The sequence below is a fragment of the Stegodyphus dumicola genome, chromosome 2 (assembly GCF_044657685.1).
Source record: "Stegodyphus dumicola isolate Sdum_Otavi_A_Nest chromosome 2, ASM4465768v1".
Taxonomy (NCBI): Eukaryota; Metazoa; Arthropoda; class Arachnida; order Araneae; family Eresidae; genus Stegodyphus; species Stegodyphus dumicola.
In genome coordinates this window covers 228,419,927-228,439,880 of record NC_140769.1, presented here as the reverse complement: position 1 = coordinate 228,439,880, position 19,954 = coordinate 228,419,927, and the positions used below count along the sequence as shown (strand labels likewise).

Sequence of the window (19,954 nt, the reverse complement as noted above, 5' to 3'; positions counted from 1 at the left end):
CCTCATGATTCTTACATAATGCTTCAGCCAATAATAATTTAAAATCTTAGGAACTAAAACCTTTAGCAACCAATACAGATAAAGCTGAAGCAAAACTAAATCGTTCTGAATAGGATTCTCATCTTAGACATGTCATGTTCACTTTCTGCTTATATGTAAGATAAAAAAATATGTAAATCAAAATTCTAACTTTGATTTGCAATGTACTCTTAACTCTCAATTTTAATTCTCTGACACACACTTTATGTCCTAAAAATAATAACTGCTTTAATAAATCTGTCTAAACTGCATTATTTCAAAATGAATATTCTTCACATAATTTTTATATAATAATCCAATAATGATTAAAAATATTACAATAGCCAATAATAATTAAACATTTGATGAGCTAAAACTTCAGTAACCAATAAGGATAAAGCTGAACCAAAACTAATTCATTCTGAACTTAGATTTCATCTCAGACATGTAGCATTCACTCTCTGTCTTATCACTTTGCAGTCTCCCCTCCTTTTGTTGTGTGTGTGTTTAGCTTCAAAAATATGAAAACTGCTTTGATGTCAAAAATAGAAGGAAGATTCAACTGGCTACAATAATAAGTATCTAGTTCTTTACAAATCAGCTTTCACTGCCATGCACCTATGTTATTATAAAAATATCATAATTTCTTATATAAAAGTAAGGAATATTATTTGAAGAATTATTAATTGTATTTAAAAAGATGATAAAAACTAGAATCCAATGTAAAAACATGCATTACAGGTATGTTAAAAAGTTATGAAATTTTTTGCAAAATTTTGAGCAAAGGTCATTTTATACAAACTAATAAGACCATTTACACTACCCAAAAAAAAAAAAAAAAAAAAAAAAAAAAAAAAAAAAAAAAAAAAGTACTGTGATTTATAGGAAATTAAAAACTACTTTGCAATATCAATTACCAAAACAAAACATTTGCTAAGGTTCAACCTAGCAAATAACTGTCATTGAAACAAAAACTTCTCTCCCGTTTTGAAAAAATTTTTTTTTTCTTAAATGGTTATTTAATTTTGGCAAGAAAATCTTATACAAAAGGCACTCAGAGGAGACATGGCTCACATTTGAATTACATACAAGGAAAATAAGCCTAAAAGAAAAATACCAGCTTTGTTGTCTTAAATGTGGCATAAAACTGCTACCAGTAGTATTCAATGACTTTTATTTGAGACAACTTAGTACATATCCTGAATCTTTTTAGAAATAAACAGAACAGCATGTTCTGAGGATTTCTTTCCCCCCGGTTTATGGGTACAACAATTTTTTTTTCTTCCTGATGCAAGGAATAAATAAATAAAACAAAATGTATGATGATTATACATTATTCGAGTATTTATAAAAAAACTTTCCTGTTTCTTCAGTTTTCTTTCTCAATGGAATGCTTGAATAATCTGTTTCATTGTTAAAAAAGATCTTCAGTTTAATATATTAATATACTCTCTCTCTCTCTCTCTATATATATATAGATAAAAAAAAAATCGACGCACCAAGAATTATACATAGTTGTATATATAAGTAAATATTTAGCCTAGAATAGGTCTTGTTTATTTGGCGGAGATACGACTATGGTACAACTGGTGGCAGCAGCGGTCGGAATTTAAAAAGGCCCACTAGTCAAACGAAGAAGTGATGCTTGAATTCGACACATTTGAGTAGAATCATCCTGATTCTATGAGGTCTGCAGTTTTGAACGAATCATCCTGATTCAACAAAGTTTTGACAGCACCCTCGTAATTCTGTGCAGTTTAGAAATCAGCTCAAGTTCTGATGTTGATATACATAAGTTGACAGAACCAAAATCATCCGGATTTTAACGTCTTATGAATTATCCTGATTCCTGCCACGGTTCTGCACAACGAGTTTTCTTCATCAAAAATCATCCCGATTTTTGTATTGTTGTAATCATATCAATTCCAGTTTCTTCGTTTAATCTAAGTGATATTTTAGAGAACCTCCATGGTTCTGCACAACGAGTTCTCTTCATAAAAAACTCGAATCGTCCTGATTCCAGTTTCTTCGTTTGATCTAAGTGATATTTTAGAGAACCGCCACGGTTCTGCACAACGAGTTTTCTTCATCAAAAATCATCCTGATTTTTATGTTATAACATTAAAGTTTCATGTTGTGAAGGAAGAGTCAGCACGTTCTACAGAAGTTGATCACATAAATTCTGTGTTTGTGGGAATCTTGTGATTCCGAAGATCATATAGAGTAGATATAGTGTCAGTGAATCTTTATCTAACAAGTCATCAAACGGGGTAAGTACCTTGATTTTTACATTAAGGCAGTGACTTATCCTAAGTAGTTAATTTTGTTAAAAGTTGATACATTGTCGTCCTTGCTATGCATTTTAACTCGTATATATGTGTATGTTATGGTGTTAGTTCATAATGATTACTCATAACAAAATGCATAATTATTGAAATAATAAGGTAGAAATTCAGTAGCATAGAAATCTGAACGTCTTTTTACTGTTGTTATTCGTTGGTCCTGTTTTAACATTTTTGAATGTAAAATCCAACAAAAAATTAACTATGTTTGGAATTAATGTATATTGATTTTATTGTTATTTAACAGTATAAGAATTATCGACAATTTTATATTGGTTTTTTAATGTATTAGAAAACACATCAGCACTACTGTACTTATGAAAACTGAGATTTACTTAATTAAGTACAGTTGAAATTTATTTAAATGGATTGTTACTGATGGTATGGTGGGTTTTTGTGTACTAATTGCTATTGAAGTTGTGACTGAATTACTTACTGTTTTTATTAGTATGTACTCAGGTAAAAACTTACTAAAATTCAATTCATTAATTCTGTAAATGTAGCCATATTGTGTATTAGATTTGAATAATATTAAGGAATTTCAAGCGTTTTGAAAATTGTAGTACTGAGTATACTGAATTCCTGTTATGTTAAGATTCAGATCATTTATGATGTTTGTAAAATCACTGTGCATTAAAGGTTACTATTAATAATGATAATCTCAGTGGCATTGTATTTTTTATTAGTGTGTGATAATTCTAAGTACAGAAATTGAGTGTGGCACAAAGCTCAAAGACTTTGGTTAAAATGGCTTTCTTAGGAAAGGGAAAAAAGATTGACTTATACAACCTAGTGATAGAATTAGGAGAGGAGGCTACAATGAGTCTAAAGATTGTGGATCTAAAATCTCTGATTCAAAAAAGTGCAGCGTATGATGAAGAGTTCGTTAAGGGTGTTTTCGAGGGAATAGTAAATGACAGGTTGGAGAAGGAGAGACTTCGAGAAAAAGAGAAAGAGGAGAGACTTGGAGAACAAGAGAGAGAGGATTGCCGGGCTAGGGAGATAAGACAATTTGAGTTAGAACGGCTAAGGATCGAGGCAATGGGTAGATCGTCGCCTGCGGTATCAGAAAATTCAAGGTCATGTAATAAGCAGTTTCATCGTGAGATACAAAAAATTATTCAAAAATTTGATTCGGATAGTGGGGATATTAGTTTGTATCTAACAATGTTTGAGAGACAAGTAAAGAGGTTTGGTATCGAGGAGAGCGACTGGGTAGCTTACTTAGCACTACTGCCCATGGAAATTGTACAACTTATATCTAAAGAACCTGAAGAAAAAGCTTGCGATTACATATATGTAAAGGCTTTGCTCTTAAAAAGATTCAAATTGAACACCGAAAAATTCTGTCTTAAATTCATTCAGCATCAACGAAAATCAGATGAAACATGGAGGGATTCGAATTTTGCTCTGAGAAAATATTTAGATGGATGGTTAAGCATTCTGGAGATAAACGATTTCGAGAAACTAAAGGATTTGATGGTTACCGATCAAATGAAACGTCGAGTCAGCAGCGAAGTCAAGGAGCATCTCTTGGATAACTGGCTAAAGGTTACTTCGGCAGATAAGTTGGCAGATATGTTAGATGACTATAAAGATGTTAGAGGAATTCGTAAGAAATCAGTCCATCCGAGGTATCAAGACCGAAGGAAGAATGATAGGAATTTAACTGATCCTAAAGATAAAAAGGGAGATGACGAGAAAAAAAATGTTTTGTCTCGGGCAGAACAAACAAAGACTAGCCAAAACAAAGCATTTGAAAAAAGAAAGGCTTCTAAATGTTTCGAATGCGGCTCAGAAAATCACCTTATGCCCCAGTGCCCAAAACTCATCAAGGATAAATCACCAGCCATGGTAAACAACATATACCAATATAAAAGCACAGAGGAATTGTTGTCTCCGTTTATCACAGATGCACGAGTAAATGGTCATCCTATTAAAGTGCTGCGGGACACCGGAACAAGCCTCGATTTGGCGAGTCGTAACTATATCACTCAGGAAATGTTTATGGGAGAAACAGTATGGGTGAGAAGTCCTTTGAAATGTCTACCATTAGCATGCATAGAGCTTGAAATGAATGAAATTGGGCTCATCCAAACTCAAGCCGCAATCGTTGGAGAGGATTTAGACAGAGGTATTTATATTCTGGGAAATTAAACCGCAGGAAGATTGCAATCAGTAGTTACAAATTCAATAAACGCTGTAGAGACGCGGGCTATGGCCCGAAAGAAAAATCATACCCCACAGGAAGTGGCGGATCGAGTTTCGAGAAAAGCGACTTTTCGTGAAGACGGGGTCAGTGAATCCCCCACTCCAATGCTTGACCCTACCATGGGAACGCCGATTTTGCTACCTCAAGCAGAGAGCAGCGGGGCAGAAATTGCTCTAATAGAGACTGACTGAAGAACATTTAGTGACTCCTAGAAAAGGTGTGAAACCTTAAAAGCGATTTACGACTCTATTAACTCAAGAAATGGAAATCAATCATCGAAACATACCTACTGTATTGAGAACGATCTTTTATGAGTTCAAAGAGATCGTTATGGAAATGAGAAAAAAATGCTGGTAATGCCGATAGAATTTTGGAAGAAAATCCAAGCATTATGCCACAAAGGAACTTCGGCTCATTTGGGGGTTACAAAATCGAAGGATAGACTTTTACAGTATTTTTTTTGGCCTGGTTGTTATAAGGAAATTGAAGATTATGTTCGTTCCTGTGACAAATGTCAACGAGCCGGGAGACCAAATGAAATTAAAAAAGGCCCCTCTGAAACTAGTACCCATCATTCAAGAAATTTTTCTAAATTAAGCATTGATGCAGTAGGCCCCTTGCTGGGAAAACGTTACCTAATAACAGCCATATGCTTGTCGTCTAAATACCCTGACGCTATTCCAGTGAGTGATGCGAGTTCAGTTTCTGTGACGGATGCCCTGATTAATATTTTTAGTCATATGGGTTTTCCAAAAGAAATCCAATGTGATCTTGGAACGTCTTTTGTAAGTGCACTTACTACGGAATTTTTCGATAGGTTTGGGATTAAGGTTAGTCATAGTTCGGTTAACCACCCCTAATCGAATCCGATCGAACGTTTCCATAGAACAATCAGACGACTCTTACGAGCTCTATGTCTGGAAGCTGGAACGGATTGGGAAAAACACCTTCTTTCGGCGTTGTTTGCCTTAAGAACCCATGAAAGCACTGAGTTTTCACCTGCCGAATTAGTGCATGGTAGGAATTTAAGGACACCCAAAACCTTATTATTTGAGCATTGGACGGAGAAGCAGAATGAAGAAAATCCAGTAACTGAATCTTTCGAATTGGTTATTAAATTAAAATGCTGTCAGGAGATCGCAGTGCAAAGAATGGAAGAACTGCAAATTAAACGTAAACTATGGTATGACAAAAACACCGTGAAGCGTGAATTTTAAAAAAGGGATTTAGTGTTGGTTTTCGCTACATTGAAAACGAATAAGCTGGCAGCCCAGTGGTTGGGGCTGAGAGTTATCAAAAATAAAATATTGGATACAAATTACATTGCAAAAATGTCTGGAAAGAAGTCTCATATTTATCACGTAAATATGTTAAAACCCTATTATAAAAGACCTGAGGAAATCAATGCTTTATCATCTGAAAGTAAGAATGAAGAAGGTGTGGATCAAGAGGTAGATTTTCCGTATCTAGATCCAAATCCTAACATTTACGATTTTGAGGACATCATCCAATCTAGCAGCTTAGAAGATCGGTTGGAACCTCACCATGTAGATCAATTACGAGATTTACTAAAGAGATTTTCTAAGAATTTCTTCAAAGAGCCGAGAATAACGGAATTAGTAGTACATGACATTGAATTAATAAGTGACAAACCAGTCAGATCTAGACCTTATAAAGCATTCCTAAGGCAAACGGAAATTTTGAAAACGGAGATTCAGAGGATGTTAGATTTGCACATAATCGAGGTCGGGGAAGCGGACTACATTTCGCCTATGATTTTAGTGGAGGCGCCCAGGAAAGACCCGAGACCATGTATAGATTTCCGGCGCCTAAATGAAGTAATACGCACTGAGTTCTTCCCCCTGCCAAATATAGAGGAAAGAGTGCAGCTTGTTTCATCTGCCAGGTATATAACAATTCTAGATTTGGCAAAAGGATACTGGCAAATTCCTTTAAGTCCAAGGGCCCAAGGATTGGCCACTTTCGTCATGACATTTGGAACATATAGACCACAGCGTATGCCATTTGGGTTGAAAAACGCTCCCTACTTTTTCAGTAAGTTGATGGCTGAGTTATTAAAAGGGTGTAAAGGCTTTGCTGTCCTGTATTTGGACGATGCTGCTATTTTTTTTCAATACTTGGGAAGATCATATGAAGCATTTAAATTGCATTTGGGGAAAAATAACTGTGGCAAATTTGACCATTAAGCCGTCAAAATGTCGTTTTGCTCAAAACTACGTAACATATCTGGGGCACATCGTAGGACAGGGAATCAGACGACCAGCTGAGGCAAAGGTTAAAGCAGTAGCTGATCATCCCACTCCAAAAACAAAAACTCAAATAAAAGCATTTTTAGGTTTGGCAGGTTATTACAGCAGGTATATTCCCATGTTTTCGGTTATAGCTTCTCCACTGACGAATGGCTTAAAGGGGAAAGCAAAGAAGGGAGAAATTCTTTGGACAAAGGAATGCGAAGATGCATTTATTCAGTTAAAGGAAAACTTAACGACGGAACCTGTGCCTATGATTTTAACGCACCAAATTTTAATAGAGAATTTATGGTGAAAACTGATGCTTCCGATTTAGGGATGGAAGTAGTATTAACACAAATGGATGAGAACAACACCGAACATCCTATCTTGTACTTAAGCAAGAAGTTTTCAGTGACGGAAGCTAAGTATAGCACAACTGAAAAAAAATACGCATGTATAGTTTTTGCTGTAAAAAATTGCATTATTATTTGGACGGTAGTAGTATTAACACAAATGGATGAGAACAACACCGAACATCCTATCTTGTACTTAAGCAAGAAGTTTTCAGTGACGGAAGCTAAGTATAGCACAACTGAAAAAAAATACGCATGTATAGTTTTTGCTGTAAAAAATTGCATTATTATTTGGACGGTCCAAAATTTACTATAATTACTGAACACAACCCCTTAATTTGGTTAAAAACGAATGCAAGCTCTAATCCCAGGCTAATGCGGTGGGCTTTATCCCTGCAGCCATATAATTTCCAAGTTATTCATCAATTTCAAGCTGGGAAGAGCCATAGAAATGCTGACAGTCTAAAGAGATCTGCAACTTTAGAAAAAAAAAAAAAAAAAAAGCTTTAACTTGTATTTATCTCTGTATTCTTTTGTGAATTTTATGTATTTTAATTGTGTCACTGGCCTTGATGCAATATCATGGTACTTCTATGTGATTTTTTTTTCTTATGTATGTGTGTAATTAACTCTTTATCTCAAATACACTTAAACATTTTGATGAGCAAAATGTTTCTTCGAAGGGGGAAGGAGCTGTAATGTTTCCTTTCTCTGTAAAGCTGTAACGTCTGAGTTGACCTTGCCCAGCTCAGGGTTCGAACCCCATAACTGTGGTGATGCTGCGCGATACGCTACCGAGCCTCAAAGCTTACTGTAGGAGGATGATTATCTGGGCCTGACAGGAAATATATGTGTCTTAGGGGGCAATTAATACAGGATATACTTTTTATAATGTCTGCTATATAATATAGTCAGAGCTTTTTAAACAATCGCAAATTAAAATCAAATTAACATCTTTAAAAAAATAAAAATCGAAAATGTTCCCCTCGTTCAGTTTTGGAAACAACAAGCTGCATAAACTTTTAAAATATAAAATAACTTACTACCAGATTTTCAAAATTTATATATTTTACTTTTGACTAAGCAAACGTCTTAGGGAAAAAATGTGACCCAAACTGCAAGGAATACATTATTAGCTTTTTGGTTTCAAGTAACAATTTGGATTTTAAATGTCATCAAATTCGTATACGTCACATTTAAATTATAGTGAATAATTTTATATAAATTAAGGCAATGGATAACATGCCCTACATTTTATAGTACAATGAACTATCAATTTCAATTGCAGCTTTATTGCATAAAAAGATTGTTCTTTAAATACGCTGGATTTGGCAAGAATGTGCAGTGCATTGGAGGAATTGAATCTCCGTGCACAGTTTGCTGTGTATGGATAACTTGAACAACAGGGTGAAAAGCTGTGAAAAGTGTGTGTGTGTTCTAGCCTTGTATGTGTTCTCAGGTTAGCCTGTCATGAAGTAAAAAAAAAGAATGACCTAATTAACTCGCCAGTGGTACTCATACCGAGTAGATGCGGGAAGTACTTTAAGTTTTAGTTAATTTTTCTATTTTAGTTTCATTTTTAAGTAAAAGTACATAACATGGAAATATATCAAATTTGGGAGAACACATGAATTTAAGGGGATTCACCATATCTAGAATAGTGTATTTTTAGGTTCTCAATTATTTTTAAAGCAGCTATCATATTTTCTTATATCTTACATATATATAGGTAATTTCCAAACTTTCACAAACATATAGAATTGTATTAAATTGTAACATAATCTACATCTACATACATTAACTATAAAAATAGTGAGAGAGAAAGTTATATTTCAGAACATGTTAATTTTAAGAAAAAAAATATAACATTACATACAACAATTACTTTAAATATAGCTTAGAATGAATACATACATTTTTAGCAGATGCAATGCTCAAATTAAGTAATTTTAATAATACATACAGAAAGGTTTGCAGGAAATGGTGCCTCATCTTTTTCTGGACAATTATGAAAATAAAGACTATACAATCCAACTGCTTCTTCATCTTTCATTGAAACAATGAACTAAAATATAAGCATGTTAATTTATTACTCTAGCTTAAATGTAACAGTTCTAACAGCAAGTATTTTATATATGTGAATACAACATACATAAAACTGAAACCAAAAAACATATTTTATACTAAAACAATGACATATTTGAACAAAAACTTTAGATAAAATTATTTTGTCAGCAATAATAATTAAAAAAAAAAAAAAAAAATCCAATTTTACTTCAGTTATAAAATTTAAAGTATTAAACAATATAAGAAACTTTTGTAAGACAATCACCAACAATTACTGATTGTTTTTATTTTCTCTGCAGGTGAGCCTTTAGAGAATTCCTAGGAGTGTTGCTATTTAATTACACTTTCAGAAATACTGATAATTTTCACAGAGACGGTCAGTTTGTGAAAGTGACATCATTTAAGGTTTTATTTTAAAATACTATACTATGAAAGCCTTTAAAGGATAAGACCATCAGTATTGAATATAATTATAGCTATTTCATTATATTCTAAGAAAACTAATTATTTTCAGAATAATAGTGTCTTGTGAAATATAATTGTCTTGTGAAAGTGTAATGCCATGAAAAGGGTTTACTGTATAATACTAAAATGCACATCACTTAATGTTATAATAGTCAATGTTATCATTTGGATTTTGTTATTGAGCAAAATATTACCTATTCATTTCTGAAAACATGGAAAATATATCACTTATTTATTATCAAAATATTATAGAATCAATTTTTTTTAATTGTTGTCGAATAAAGGATTAAGTTGCCAAGCAGCTTGATTTTCATTTAATGTTACCACAAATATAGGAACCTGTTTTCCAAATTTTAGAAAAATTAACTGAAATAACCAGTTTAATAAAATGCAGTTTGAGACGACCTTGCTTTTTTTGTACCCAAATCTCTTGGTTTACTTTTAATTTTACATTTTTATGAATGTTCTGTTCTAGGACATACTTATTTTTTTATTCTGCTTAGCCATTTTTATCATGAAGTATAGCAAAAAGAATAATGATCTAAGGTATAAAGTTGACTTGTTAACATTTCTTATGCAAAAATAAGAGGTCTATCAAACTTCACAAAGGATTAACAAGTCAATAAGAAGTATGTCGACTACAAGAAGGCTCGGCAAATTGACAAACTTGACTTTTTTCTTATGTAAGAGTAATGATTTTTTATGAATCATGAACATACTATAGCAAAATTTAATGAAAACATGAAATGGATGCATAGAAAAAAAGATCATAATGATGAGAAAGCAATGAAGATTTAGATTACAAATGTTCTTTAAAAAGATATGGTATTCTACACTCCACTGATGCAGAAGAAAGCTGAAGAACAAGCCAAAGATTGGGAAAGATGAATTTATTGCAGATGGCTGGTTTAGCGGAAGAAAAGAAAAAACATTGTTTACTAATGCATTGATAGTGAAGTAAAAAATGCTGATCTATTTGCTGCAGGAATAACTGTCCTGAAAACATTAGGAATGCTGACAAACATAGTTCTATACTATTGTACATTAGCTCAACATGTGTATTTATTTAAAACTTAAAGTTCAAAAGGATATAAAATATTGAAAGATGTATGACTATTTTATGTTGCGTCAATTTGTATGGGAAAAAAAAAATTAATCCGAATCTATTAGCAATCAAAAAAAGAAAAACATCCTCAACATTTTATGAGAGCAAGAGTTTACTTATGGGTTAGATTATAAGGCATCAGCTGCATCAGTAATTTTTAATGTATGGCTTTTGAAATGGCATAATGAACTGAAGAATGATATCCTTATTATTGATTGCACAGCATATAATGCAAATGTTATTCTCAAATATATGAAGTTGCATATTTGTCTGCAAATACCACAGGCAGAAGATTAGCTAAGTGATCAAGAGATTATTAAAGCCATGAAAGAATATTTGAATCTTTTACAACACAGATGAATAGCTATAAGCGTAAATGGATTAGCAAGGAAAACTAATCTTCTTGATTTGCTGGCATTTGTTGAACATTTCTTGGAACTTCATCTCAGAAAAGAAAAATAAAGAACTGTTTTAGGCAGCCGCCTTTTAGAAAATGACGAAATAGGTTGAACAGCATAAACATGTCTCCAACGTATAAATGAATTATGAGGAATTTAATGGTTGGCTGGATACTGATGAAAAATTCAAATTGCAGCATCAATAACAGAAGATATCTACCAGTTGCATTCTGAAACAAATCCAAACACATCATGTGATAAACTTTCTGAAGAAGATGATGAAATCAGCTAATTTCCTACATAAGCTGAGACATAACAGATGTCATACCACTATTAAGATTAAGGGTATAAGATGGGTCAAATAATTTACAGTAATATTATGATTATGAATACTTCATAAATAAGCATTTGCAAAACAATTGCAGACAACACACAATTAATAACTTATTAAAATGCTGTGAAAGTAAATATTTATATATTTTTAGTTATATTTATATCAAATTAGTTCAATTCCAGAGGTTTTTCTCATAACTTAGCATTTGGTTAATATTATCAAAGTGATCATCGAGAAATGTGATAACATTAAGTGCTATTGTACTACGCTTTCCATATCAAATAAATTACTTAACATTTATTTATACAGGGTTCATACACATTTCTGCATATGGAAATTAAATACTTTTAAGGACAATTAATGAAAAAAATTAAGGACCTGCGAGCAAATTCGAACTGAATAAATTCAATTAAAAATATTATCTATGCCTGAACTTCACTTTTGTAATACCATCCTAAAAATAAAATAGATTTGTAAGTAGGATGCATTATTATTAAACATAACTTAATTAACATAATTATTAATAAGTTTGAGAATAAAATAAACTTTATGAAATTTATCAAGTAGCATTAAATATTTTACATTTATAATAATTAGACATATTTGGAAGAAGATAAGTGACATTTAATTTATGTTTTACTAACGTTAGCTTTGTGGGGTTTTTTTTTTTTTTTTTTTTTAATGTCTCATCTTGTCATGTACTTGCTCAGTCTAGAGGTTTAATAAATAGTAAGTAGATTTTATGTCAAGCAGCATAGGTTAAAATGAGAAGTAAAATCATAATCAGCATGATTCATTACAAAAGACTTACTGTTGTAATCATCTCTGCTTGCATAGAGAGAGACCTGCTGATCAGAACAAACCTGAAAGGCCTGTTAACTCAGTTAATATACATTAAGGTTCTAATCAGCCACTAAAGTACCAGAAGTGATAAGTTGTTTTGCATCATTTTAAGTATCACTAGATGCGAAGCACAGGTTTTGCATGAATTCTTACATTTTTGTGTTTTATCTTGTGACCACCATAAAGGTTAATGAAAAGCAATAACTCTCTTTAATATGGAAATAATTTTTAAGGGTAAACAGCTAGTTATAAGTAATTAAATTAGGTATTAGATAAACTTAGTCACTAGGCCACTAGGGCTGTTTCTAGTGGGGGTGCAGCGAGTAAAAAAACGAGGGCGGCTAAAATCAGAAATGGCCCGACTCTCGTGATATGGCTAAATATTTTAAATTCATCAAATTCATTGTAAGTACTTGTCATATGTAAGTATACCTTTTATACAATTAGTCATATGTAAGTACTTAGTGAGTACGAAATAAAAATTTTATTAATCATTGAGCATTTTTTTTTTAATTTGGAGGCCAAATTCTTAGGAAAGTACAAGGGCAGCCAATGCCCAAAATTGTTTAGTGAGTACAGAGTAAAGAAGTTCATAACCATATTTTACATGTTATACAAATATCACTATAAATAGTTAAAATAATAAACTTTTAAGAATTAAACAATTTATTACAGCATACAATTTGAGACATTAATTACCATTAAATTCGTTATCTTTCTTCTCTGGCCAATGATTTCACTTTTAAATGGAATTTTGAAAGAGCTACAAGTTTTGAGGTGAGCTGCACTGGTGGTAAAAGTTTCTGGTGGAGGAGTATCAGTCTCATTTGCAGTGCTTTTGGCATCAGAAGTTTTAACTTCGATACTTTTATCTTTAGAATTCTCTTTGACTGTTTCTTTTTGTGCTGCAATAAAAGCAAATATTTACATTTGATAATTCTTCTCTTAACTTAAAAAAAAAAAAAAAAAAAAAAAAAAAAAAAAAAAAAAAAAAAAAAATGTAGTACTTCATCTTGATGTACTTCATCTTTGATATGATTTAAATCAAATTCCTCGTCATTATAAATATCACGAATACACATCAAATAGTTTTCTGGTTGCAATATTCTAATTTCGACTATGCGTAATGTATGCTTTAAGCATGCGCGTGTTGAAAGAAATGTAAACAAATAAATATTAAGCTGTTTTTTTTTTTTTTTTTGTAAATTTTGATATTTTTTAGATCATAATTGCTCTTTATTTCACAAATTACGGTTTCATATTTTTAATTTTATAATTTCTGCATCCCATCTTACCAGATTTAAATTGATGATCTATAATCCGGAATCGCCAAAGTCCCCCCCCAAAAAACTGGCATGCTGTTGACCCAAATGGCATCTAAAACTGCACCATGCATGTCACGCAGTGTAAACTGCATCATGCATGTACCTTATTATTACTTGGATCACTTCAGATAACACAGAGTTTGGCAGCAAATGTTTATGAGAAAACTTTCAAAATTGATTACTTACATTCTGTGATGTAAATAACATATATCATAAGTTTTTTTGTAATATACCTTTTTTTTTTCTTTTTTGATTAAACAACTGTCACAAATAGAATTGCATAAGTACCTGAAATTTTTATTTGATTCAAAACAATATATTATAGATAAAATACTGCTAAATGTGTATTTTCATTGCCACATGTTTGCAGTTATAGGTCTTTATTTGCAATTTATTACACTGACATGTCTAACTTTATTTACCTTACGATATATTTCACCAAATGCTTGTATGCTATAAAATCATGCAAAACAGAACTTCCTGTATAACAAATTTAATATATATATACTTCATGAAAGCTACATTTCTCCACTTACCTGCTTCAGATTTATTAACAGATCTTTTTTGTTTTATCATATTATGAACCATCTGTTGACTATTTTCTCTGGATTTCTGTAATTCATCAACAACAGTCAAATTTGACTCAACACCAGGCTTTATATCAAGGAAAGGAAGTAAAGAACTGCAGTTAACCAGCAATCTATAATAATAATAATAATAAACAACAGTTTGCAATGCCATTCTGAAGTTCAAAATTTATTTTTACTTCCCCCCCTCCAAGAATGTAAGAATATATATTGTAAGTCATATAAATTCCATCCTCCAATTAAAAAACAACATAAGAAGAACAGAAGTTGCAAAAACATGAATATGATTATACTGCATTTTGAAGCTAAAAATTCTATTAGTTATAAAATTCGAAGATTTTTTTCCCAGAAGCAATTCAGAGTCAATATATTTTAATATTTCATAAAAAAAGTCGATATTTAAGGACGTACAATAATTTATGGCATAAAAGGTTTTAAAGTAACATCACATTCTTTTTTCTTGAGATTCCACTAGAGGCAAGTGAATAGAGAGAGTTAAACCTTGGTTCAATCCCAGGCAAATAGGCTGGCTGCATGGTTGAATTTTACAGTTTTTCCCGTGATCAACGCGAATATGAGCCACTTTCCTCTAAAGTCCTTTACAAAGGCATTCATCCTATTAGGCAGATAACCCTTGTGAGTTTTGCCATATTCATATAAACTAAACCTTTTTCTTGAGATGCATTAAAGTACACTTTAAGGTAGACATTATATTACTTTTTACAATTACCTCGATAGTTATCACATTTCTTATAAATGTTTTAAGAGATTAATCAATAGACTTGAATTTTAACAATAAAAAATCACAATAATTATGCAAATACTGGAATGCTTATGTATATATATTTTAATAAAAAAAACTGAAAGCAGAAAATGTCTATTCCTAGGAAAATATATTTATTCAGAAAATGTTCAGCAATGATATAATAAGTGATCTACCCCTTTTAATTAGTTAGTTCTTTCTCAGACTATACTACTAAAATGCTATTTTTAAATATGAAAGTAAATACAAATAACTGAGGATACAAGAATGAAAATGATTCCATTAATTAATTATTTTACATATGAAAGTAAACATAAATAATTGAGGATGCAAGAATGAAAATGATTCCATTAATTAATTTAATTTGTTCATAATTCAATAATAATAGTTTCATAAAATAAAAAATTCAATAGCCTTTCACATCTGAATGTGTGATAAAATAGTAGGAAAAATATTAAAACAACTAATTTTAGAGGTACCACCTAAAAAATAACTAACTAAAAGCAGTAGATCTGTATCATTACCAAATATTCTGCCACATTTTTACACATTTATTTATCAACTTAAGTTAAATAAAGCTACAGCTATCACACCACCTTAAAATTAATAACTGATGACAATCAAACTTTACCTGGTATTACTAATTTTCTGTTAAAAAAAAAAAGTTAAATCTTGCATTAATTTATATATTTTCAGCACAAAATATTAAAATAATATTTGAAATTTCCTATTTCACATATTCTTGAATATATTATTCATACACTTTAAAAACAGTCCATTCACTGAAGTTTTGACATAAGCGTTACGTATAATTTCTAAGATTCTGTGCGTATGTTAAACAATATATCACCCATACTTTTGTGAATTTCTGATAGTTGAATGTCACAGACTATGGATTGGAAATCAAAGCAAATTACTTTAAAATTTCCAAATTTTTCAGATCATTATATTTTAGAAGTACTTTTAAAGATTTTCCAGTTATTATATAGTGTCTGTCCTTATTATGGCAGGGAGATATTAAAATGTTTGCCCACTTATGAATATACAATATATATAGGGTTATGCTTAAAATAAGTTCTCATTTTAGATCGACAGATTTCCTGAATATATATCATTTTAACAAGTAGATATACTCTTTTTTCCTTAAGGAGGCAATAATAATAGAATAAAATAAGAATTGTAGAATGAATATAGAATAAATAAAAAATAAAAATAAAATAAGAATGTAGAATAAAAATTTTTGACACTTTTTTTAACTGCTTATAAAATTTATTTAATGTTCTGAAAAAGGTATTTATTAATGTCTTAAACCCAAACTGAAGTTCCAATAGTCTACATGCTGCAAACAATATGAAACAAAAGCAAATCAAAAGAGGCCAGGACAGCTCAGAAACGGAAATTAATGGCTCAAAATATGGATAATTTCACATACCAAAAGGTATATTAAGCATGTGTATAAAATGAACACATCGGATGTGTCAGTTTGGTATAGGAAAAGTACCTTCAATATGGAATACAATCTCCCCTAGAAGCAATGCAGCACATACAGTGATATGTGATGCTGTCAGTTCTGTGATCTATCAGTTCCTTATAAAGTGAGAGCCATCGTCTTTGCAAAGCAGTTGCAAGTGTGGAAAGATCTGAAGAGGAGGACTGAGAGCAGCTATACATCTTCCTAAAGCAACCCAAAACATGCTTGATAGGATTCAGGTCTGGTGATCGAACTGGTCACTCTATGCGCTCAACTGTTTACTGCTGAAGATAATCATCCATGATGCGAGCCCTGTGCGGTTTAGTATTGCCATCCTGTAGCAGGAAATCATCACCTATTGTCCCCAGCATAAGGGTACAAATAAATATCAAAGATGTCATCTTTATAGTCCTGAGCATTCACAGTTCCACGTGGAAAGACGTGGAGGTCTGTGCATCTACCCAAAGAGATACCCCCTCAAACACAGATTCTGCCCTCGTATGCATCTCTTTCATAAATGTTTGATGGATGATAATGGGTTCCAGGTTCTTTACAAATCAAATAATGCCTACTATTGATATAAAAACTTAATTTGTTGACTCGTAACATCGAGGGTTTTTCATGTCATGTTGCAGTGAATAAAGACACTTATTTTCTTCAAATTCTACTTCATGAAGCAAAATCTTTTTACAAATATTTACAGATTTGTTGGAGTTACATGACAGCTGGTTTAATACCACACCTCTACATCACCATATCCATTCACTCTCTCTCCACTGAAACTCTTTTATTAACTCTACATATGTGGCGACGCAGCACCCTCTATAACCTTTTCTACAACACTTTTTGTGTACTCTAAAATAAGAGTACACAAAATTTACACAGCAATATTAATATAAATTAACATGGCTTAATGCTAAAGTATGACAGTTATAAATTAATAACATACAGTAACTTACATTAAAAACACAAATGATACACTATAATTAAATGAACATGATAATCAATAATATAAACAATGTAAAAGCTCAAAATGACATCAAATGTCCTTAATTAAATTTCAAAAGGTATAAAACCTGGATAGCTCTTCTGAACTGTTCCCTTCGTGTGCGAATGATGCACGCTTGTGTATGCCCACTTCATCCCACAATTACATCTTCAACTACTCCTATATACCAGAATAGCTTAGATTGTTTTGGTCCTTCTACCAACACAACATTTCCAGTCTTAAAGTTACCCTCAGTTGAAGGATTTTGTGCATTTCTAAGGTGTAATAAATATTCTTTCCACTTGATCCATGTTAATTTTAAGAGCTTAGATTGGTAAAGCTTCTGTCTAGTTAAAGTTTCTTTGTCTGACACCTTGTTGAATATTTCCAAAAAATGCTCAGGAAAGTTAAATGTGTCACCCCCTGGCAGTAAAAAGTGCGAATGTGTGAGTGGGTGAAATTCACCCAGCTCACTGCTCTTGCATGTTAAGGGTCTACTGTTTAACACACACTCGAGTTCAATTAATATTTTAGAGAGCTCTCCGAGAGTCAGTAATGGTTTCTCTAAGATTTTCTTCAGAGGTTCTTCGATACTTTTCATCAAATGCTCCCATAACCCTCCCCACCATGGGGGAACGCTCAGGGATGAACTTCCATGCAATTTCTTTGGATGTTAGAAAATCTCACACAGTAGGATCTATGCTGAATCTTTTAAATCCCTTAATTATTTGACATGTGCTGCAGAAATTCTTGGCATTATCAGAATAAATCACCTTGCATCTATGTATAAATCGTCGTAATGAAAAAATGAAACATTTTGCTAACATATCCGAAACCACTTCAATGTGTACAGCACGAGTGACGACGCATGTAAATAAGGCTAAACTTTTTACACACCAGGCAGGCATTAATAATTTTCTTTACTACTTGTCTTCCTTTAGGTATCCAAAATTTATTCCTGACTTTGGACAATGTTGCCATAACTCCTGAATGGAATACTTTTATCAGGGTTCGTACACATTTCTGCACACAGAAATTAAGTACTTTTAAGGACCATTAATGAAAAAATTAAGGACCTATGAGCAAATGGGAACTGAATAAATTCAATTAAAAATATTATCCATGCCTGAACTTCACTTTTGTAATACCATCCTAAAAATGAAATAGATCACTAAGTAGTATGCATTATTACTAAACATGAATTAATTAACAAAATTATTAATAAATTTGGGAACAAAATAAACTTTGTGCAATTTATCAAGTAGCATTAAATATTTTATATTTATAATAGTTGGACATATTTGAAAGAAATAAGTGACATTTACGTTTTACTAACAGTTAGCTTTATGTTGATTTTTTTTATGTCTCATTTTGTCACATACTTGGTCAGTCTAGAGGTTTAGTAAATAGCAAGTAGATTTTATGTCTAATGGTATAGGTTAAAATGAGAAGTAAGATAATAATCAGCATGTTTCTTAACAAAAGACTGAATGTTGTCACCACTGCTGCTTGTCTAGAGAGAGACCTGCTGATTAGAATGAACCTGAAAGGCCTGACGTAGGCACGGTTGACAAGTGTTGAAAGTTAGTCAGGCTCTGTTTGATGCAGTTAGTGTCATAGCTTCATGTAGAGTTCCAGGGGGTGTAACCCAGTTGATATACTTTAAGGTTCCAATAAGCCATTAAAGCACCAGAAGTGATAAACTGTTTTGTATTATTTTAAGTCTCACTTAATGCAAAGAATAAGTTTTACTTGAATTTTTACATTTTTTTATTTTATCTTGTGATCACAGTGAGTATTAATGAAAGGTAATAACTCACTTTAATATGTAAGGATAATTTTTAAGGGTAAGCAGTTAGTTATAAATAATTAAATTAGTTTGATAACCTTTGTCATTATGGATTTACATGGCCACTATTAAATTTTATTTTTTAACAATATTTGTTTCAAAAAATATTTATCCGTCATTTTAATTTGAAGCCTTCCCACACATTTTGGCTACTTTATATCGATTTCCTTCTCTTTAAGCATCTTTTCTAACAATTAAAGATCTGTCTCACTATGCAAACCAATGCTCTCGCTAGTTTCTGCATGCTTGTCAACCTTTCCACAATGTACCTATGAGGATTTACTTAATCTGGTAAAATAGTCCGAAACCTCCGACAGATGTGAAGCATATTATTGCTATGTCTGAAAGTATTTACAATATCAGACATATGTTTAAATAAGCTTCTTATTTAAAAAGAACTTAGAACATAAAGGCATTTTATGATGCTAACAAAATCAATTACAGCTCACGGTGACGTAATTAAACAAGAACAGTCTAATTCAAACTAAAAATGTGGACTAGTGGTCAAATATTATAAATTTAATTTGGCTTAGTAACTCTATCATATGAGGAAATAAAAGTGAGAAGTTATAGTAAAGGCTC

The 19,954-nt window shown here is 31.8% G+C and overlaps 1 protein-coding gene across 1 annotated transcript in view; it reads right to left on the bottom strand.

Moving 5' to 3' along the window:
• LOC118188200 (protein GPR107) overlaps positions 1-19,954 on the bottom strand; it is an 88,688-nt gene that overhangs the window by 38,469 nt on the left and 30,265 nt on the right. Inside the window, exons 5-7 of the mRNA XM_085811860.1 lie at positions 14,251-14,414; positions 13,089-13,294; positions 9,141-9,242 (exon numbers count right to left, since the gene is read on the bottom strand). Of these exons, the coding sequence (XP_085667986.1) occupies positions 9,141-9,242; positions 13,089-13,294; positions 14,251-14,414 (472 nt within the window). The remainder of the gene's footprint in view (positions 1-9,140; positions 9,243-13,088; positions 13,295-14,250; positions 14,415-19,954) is intronic.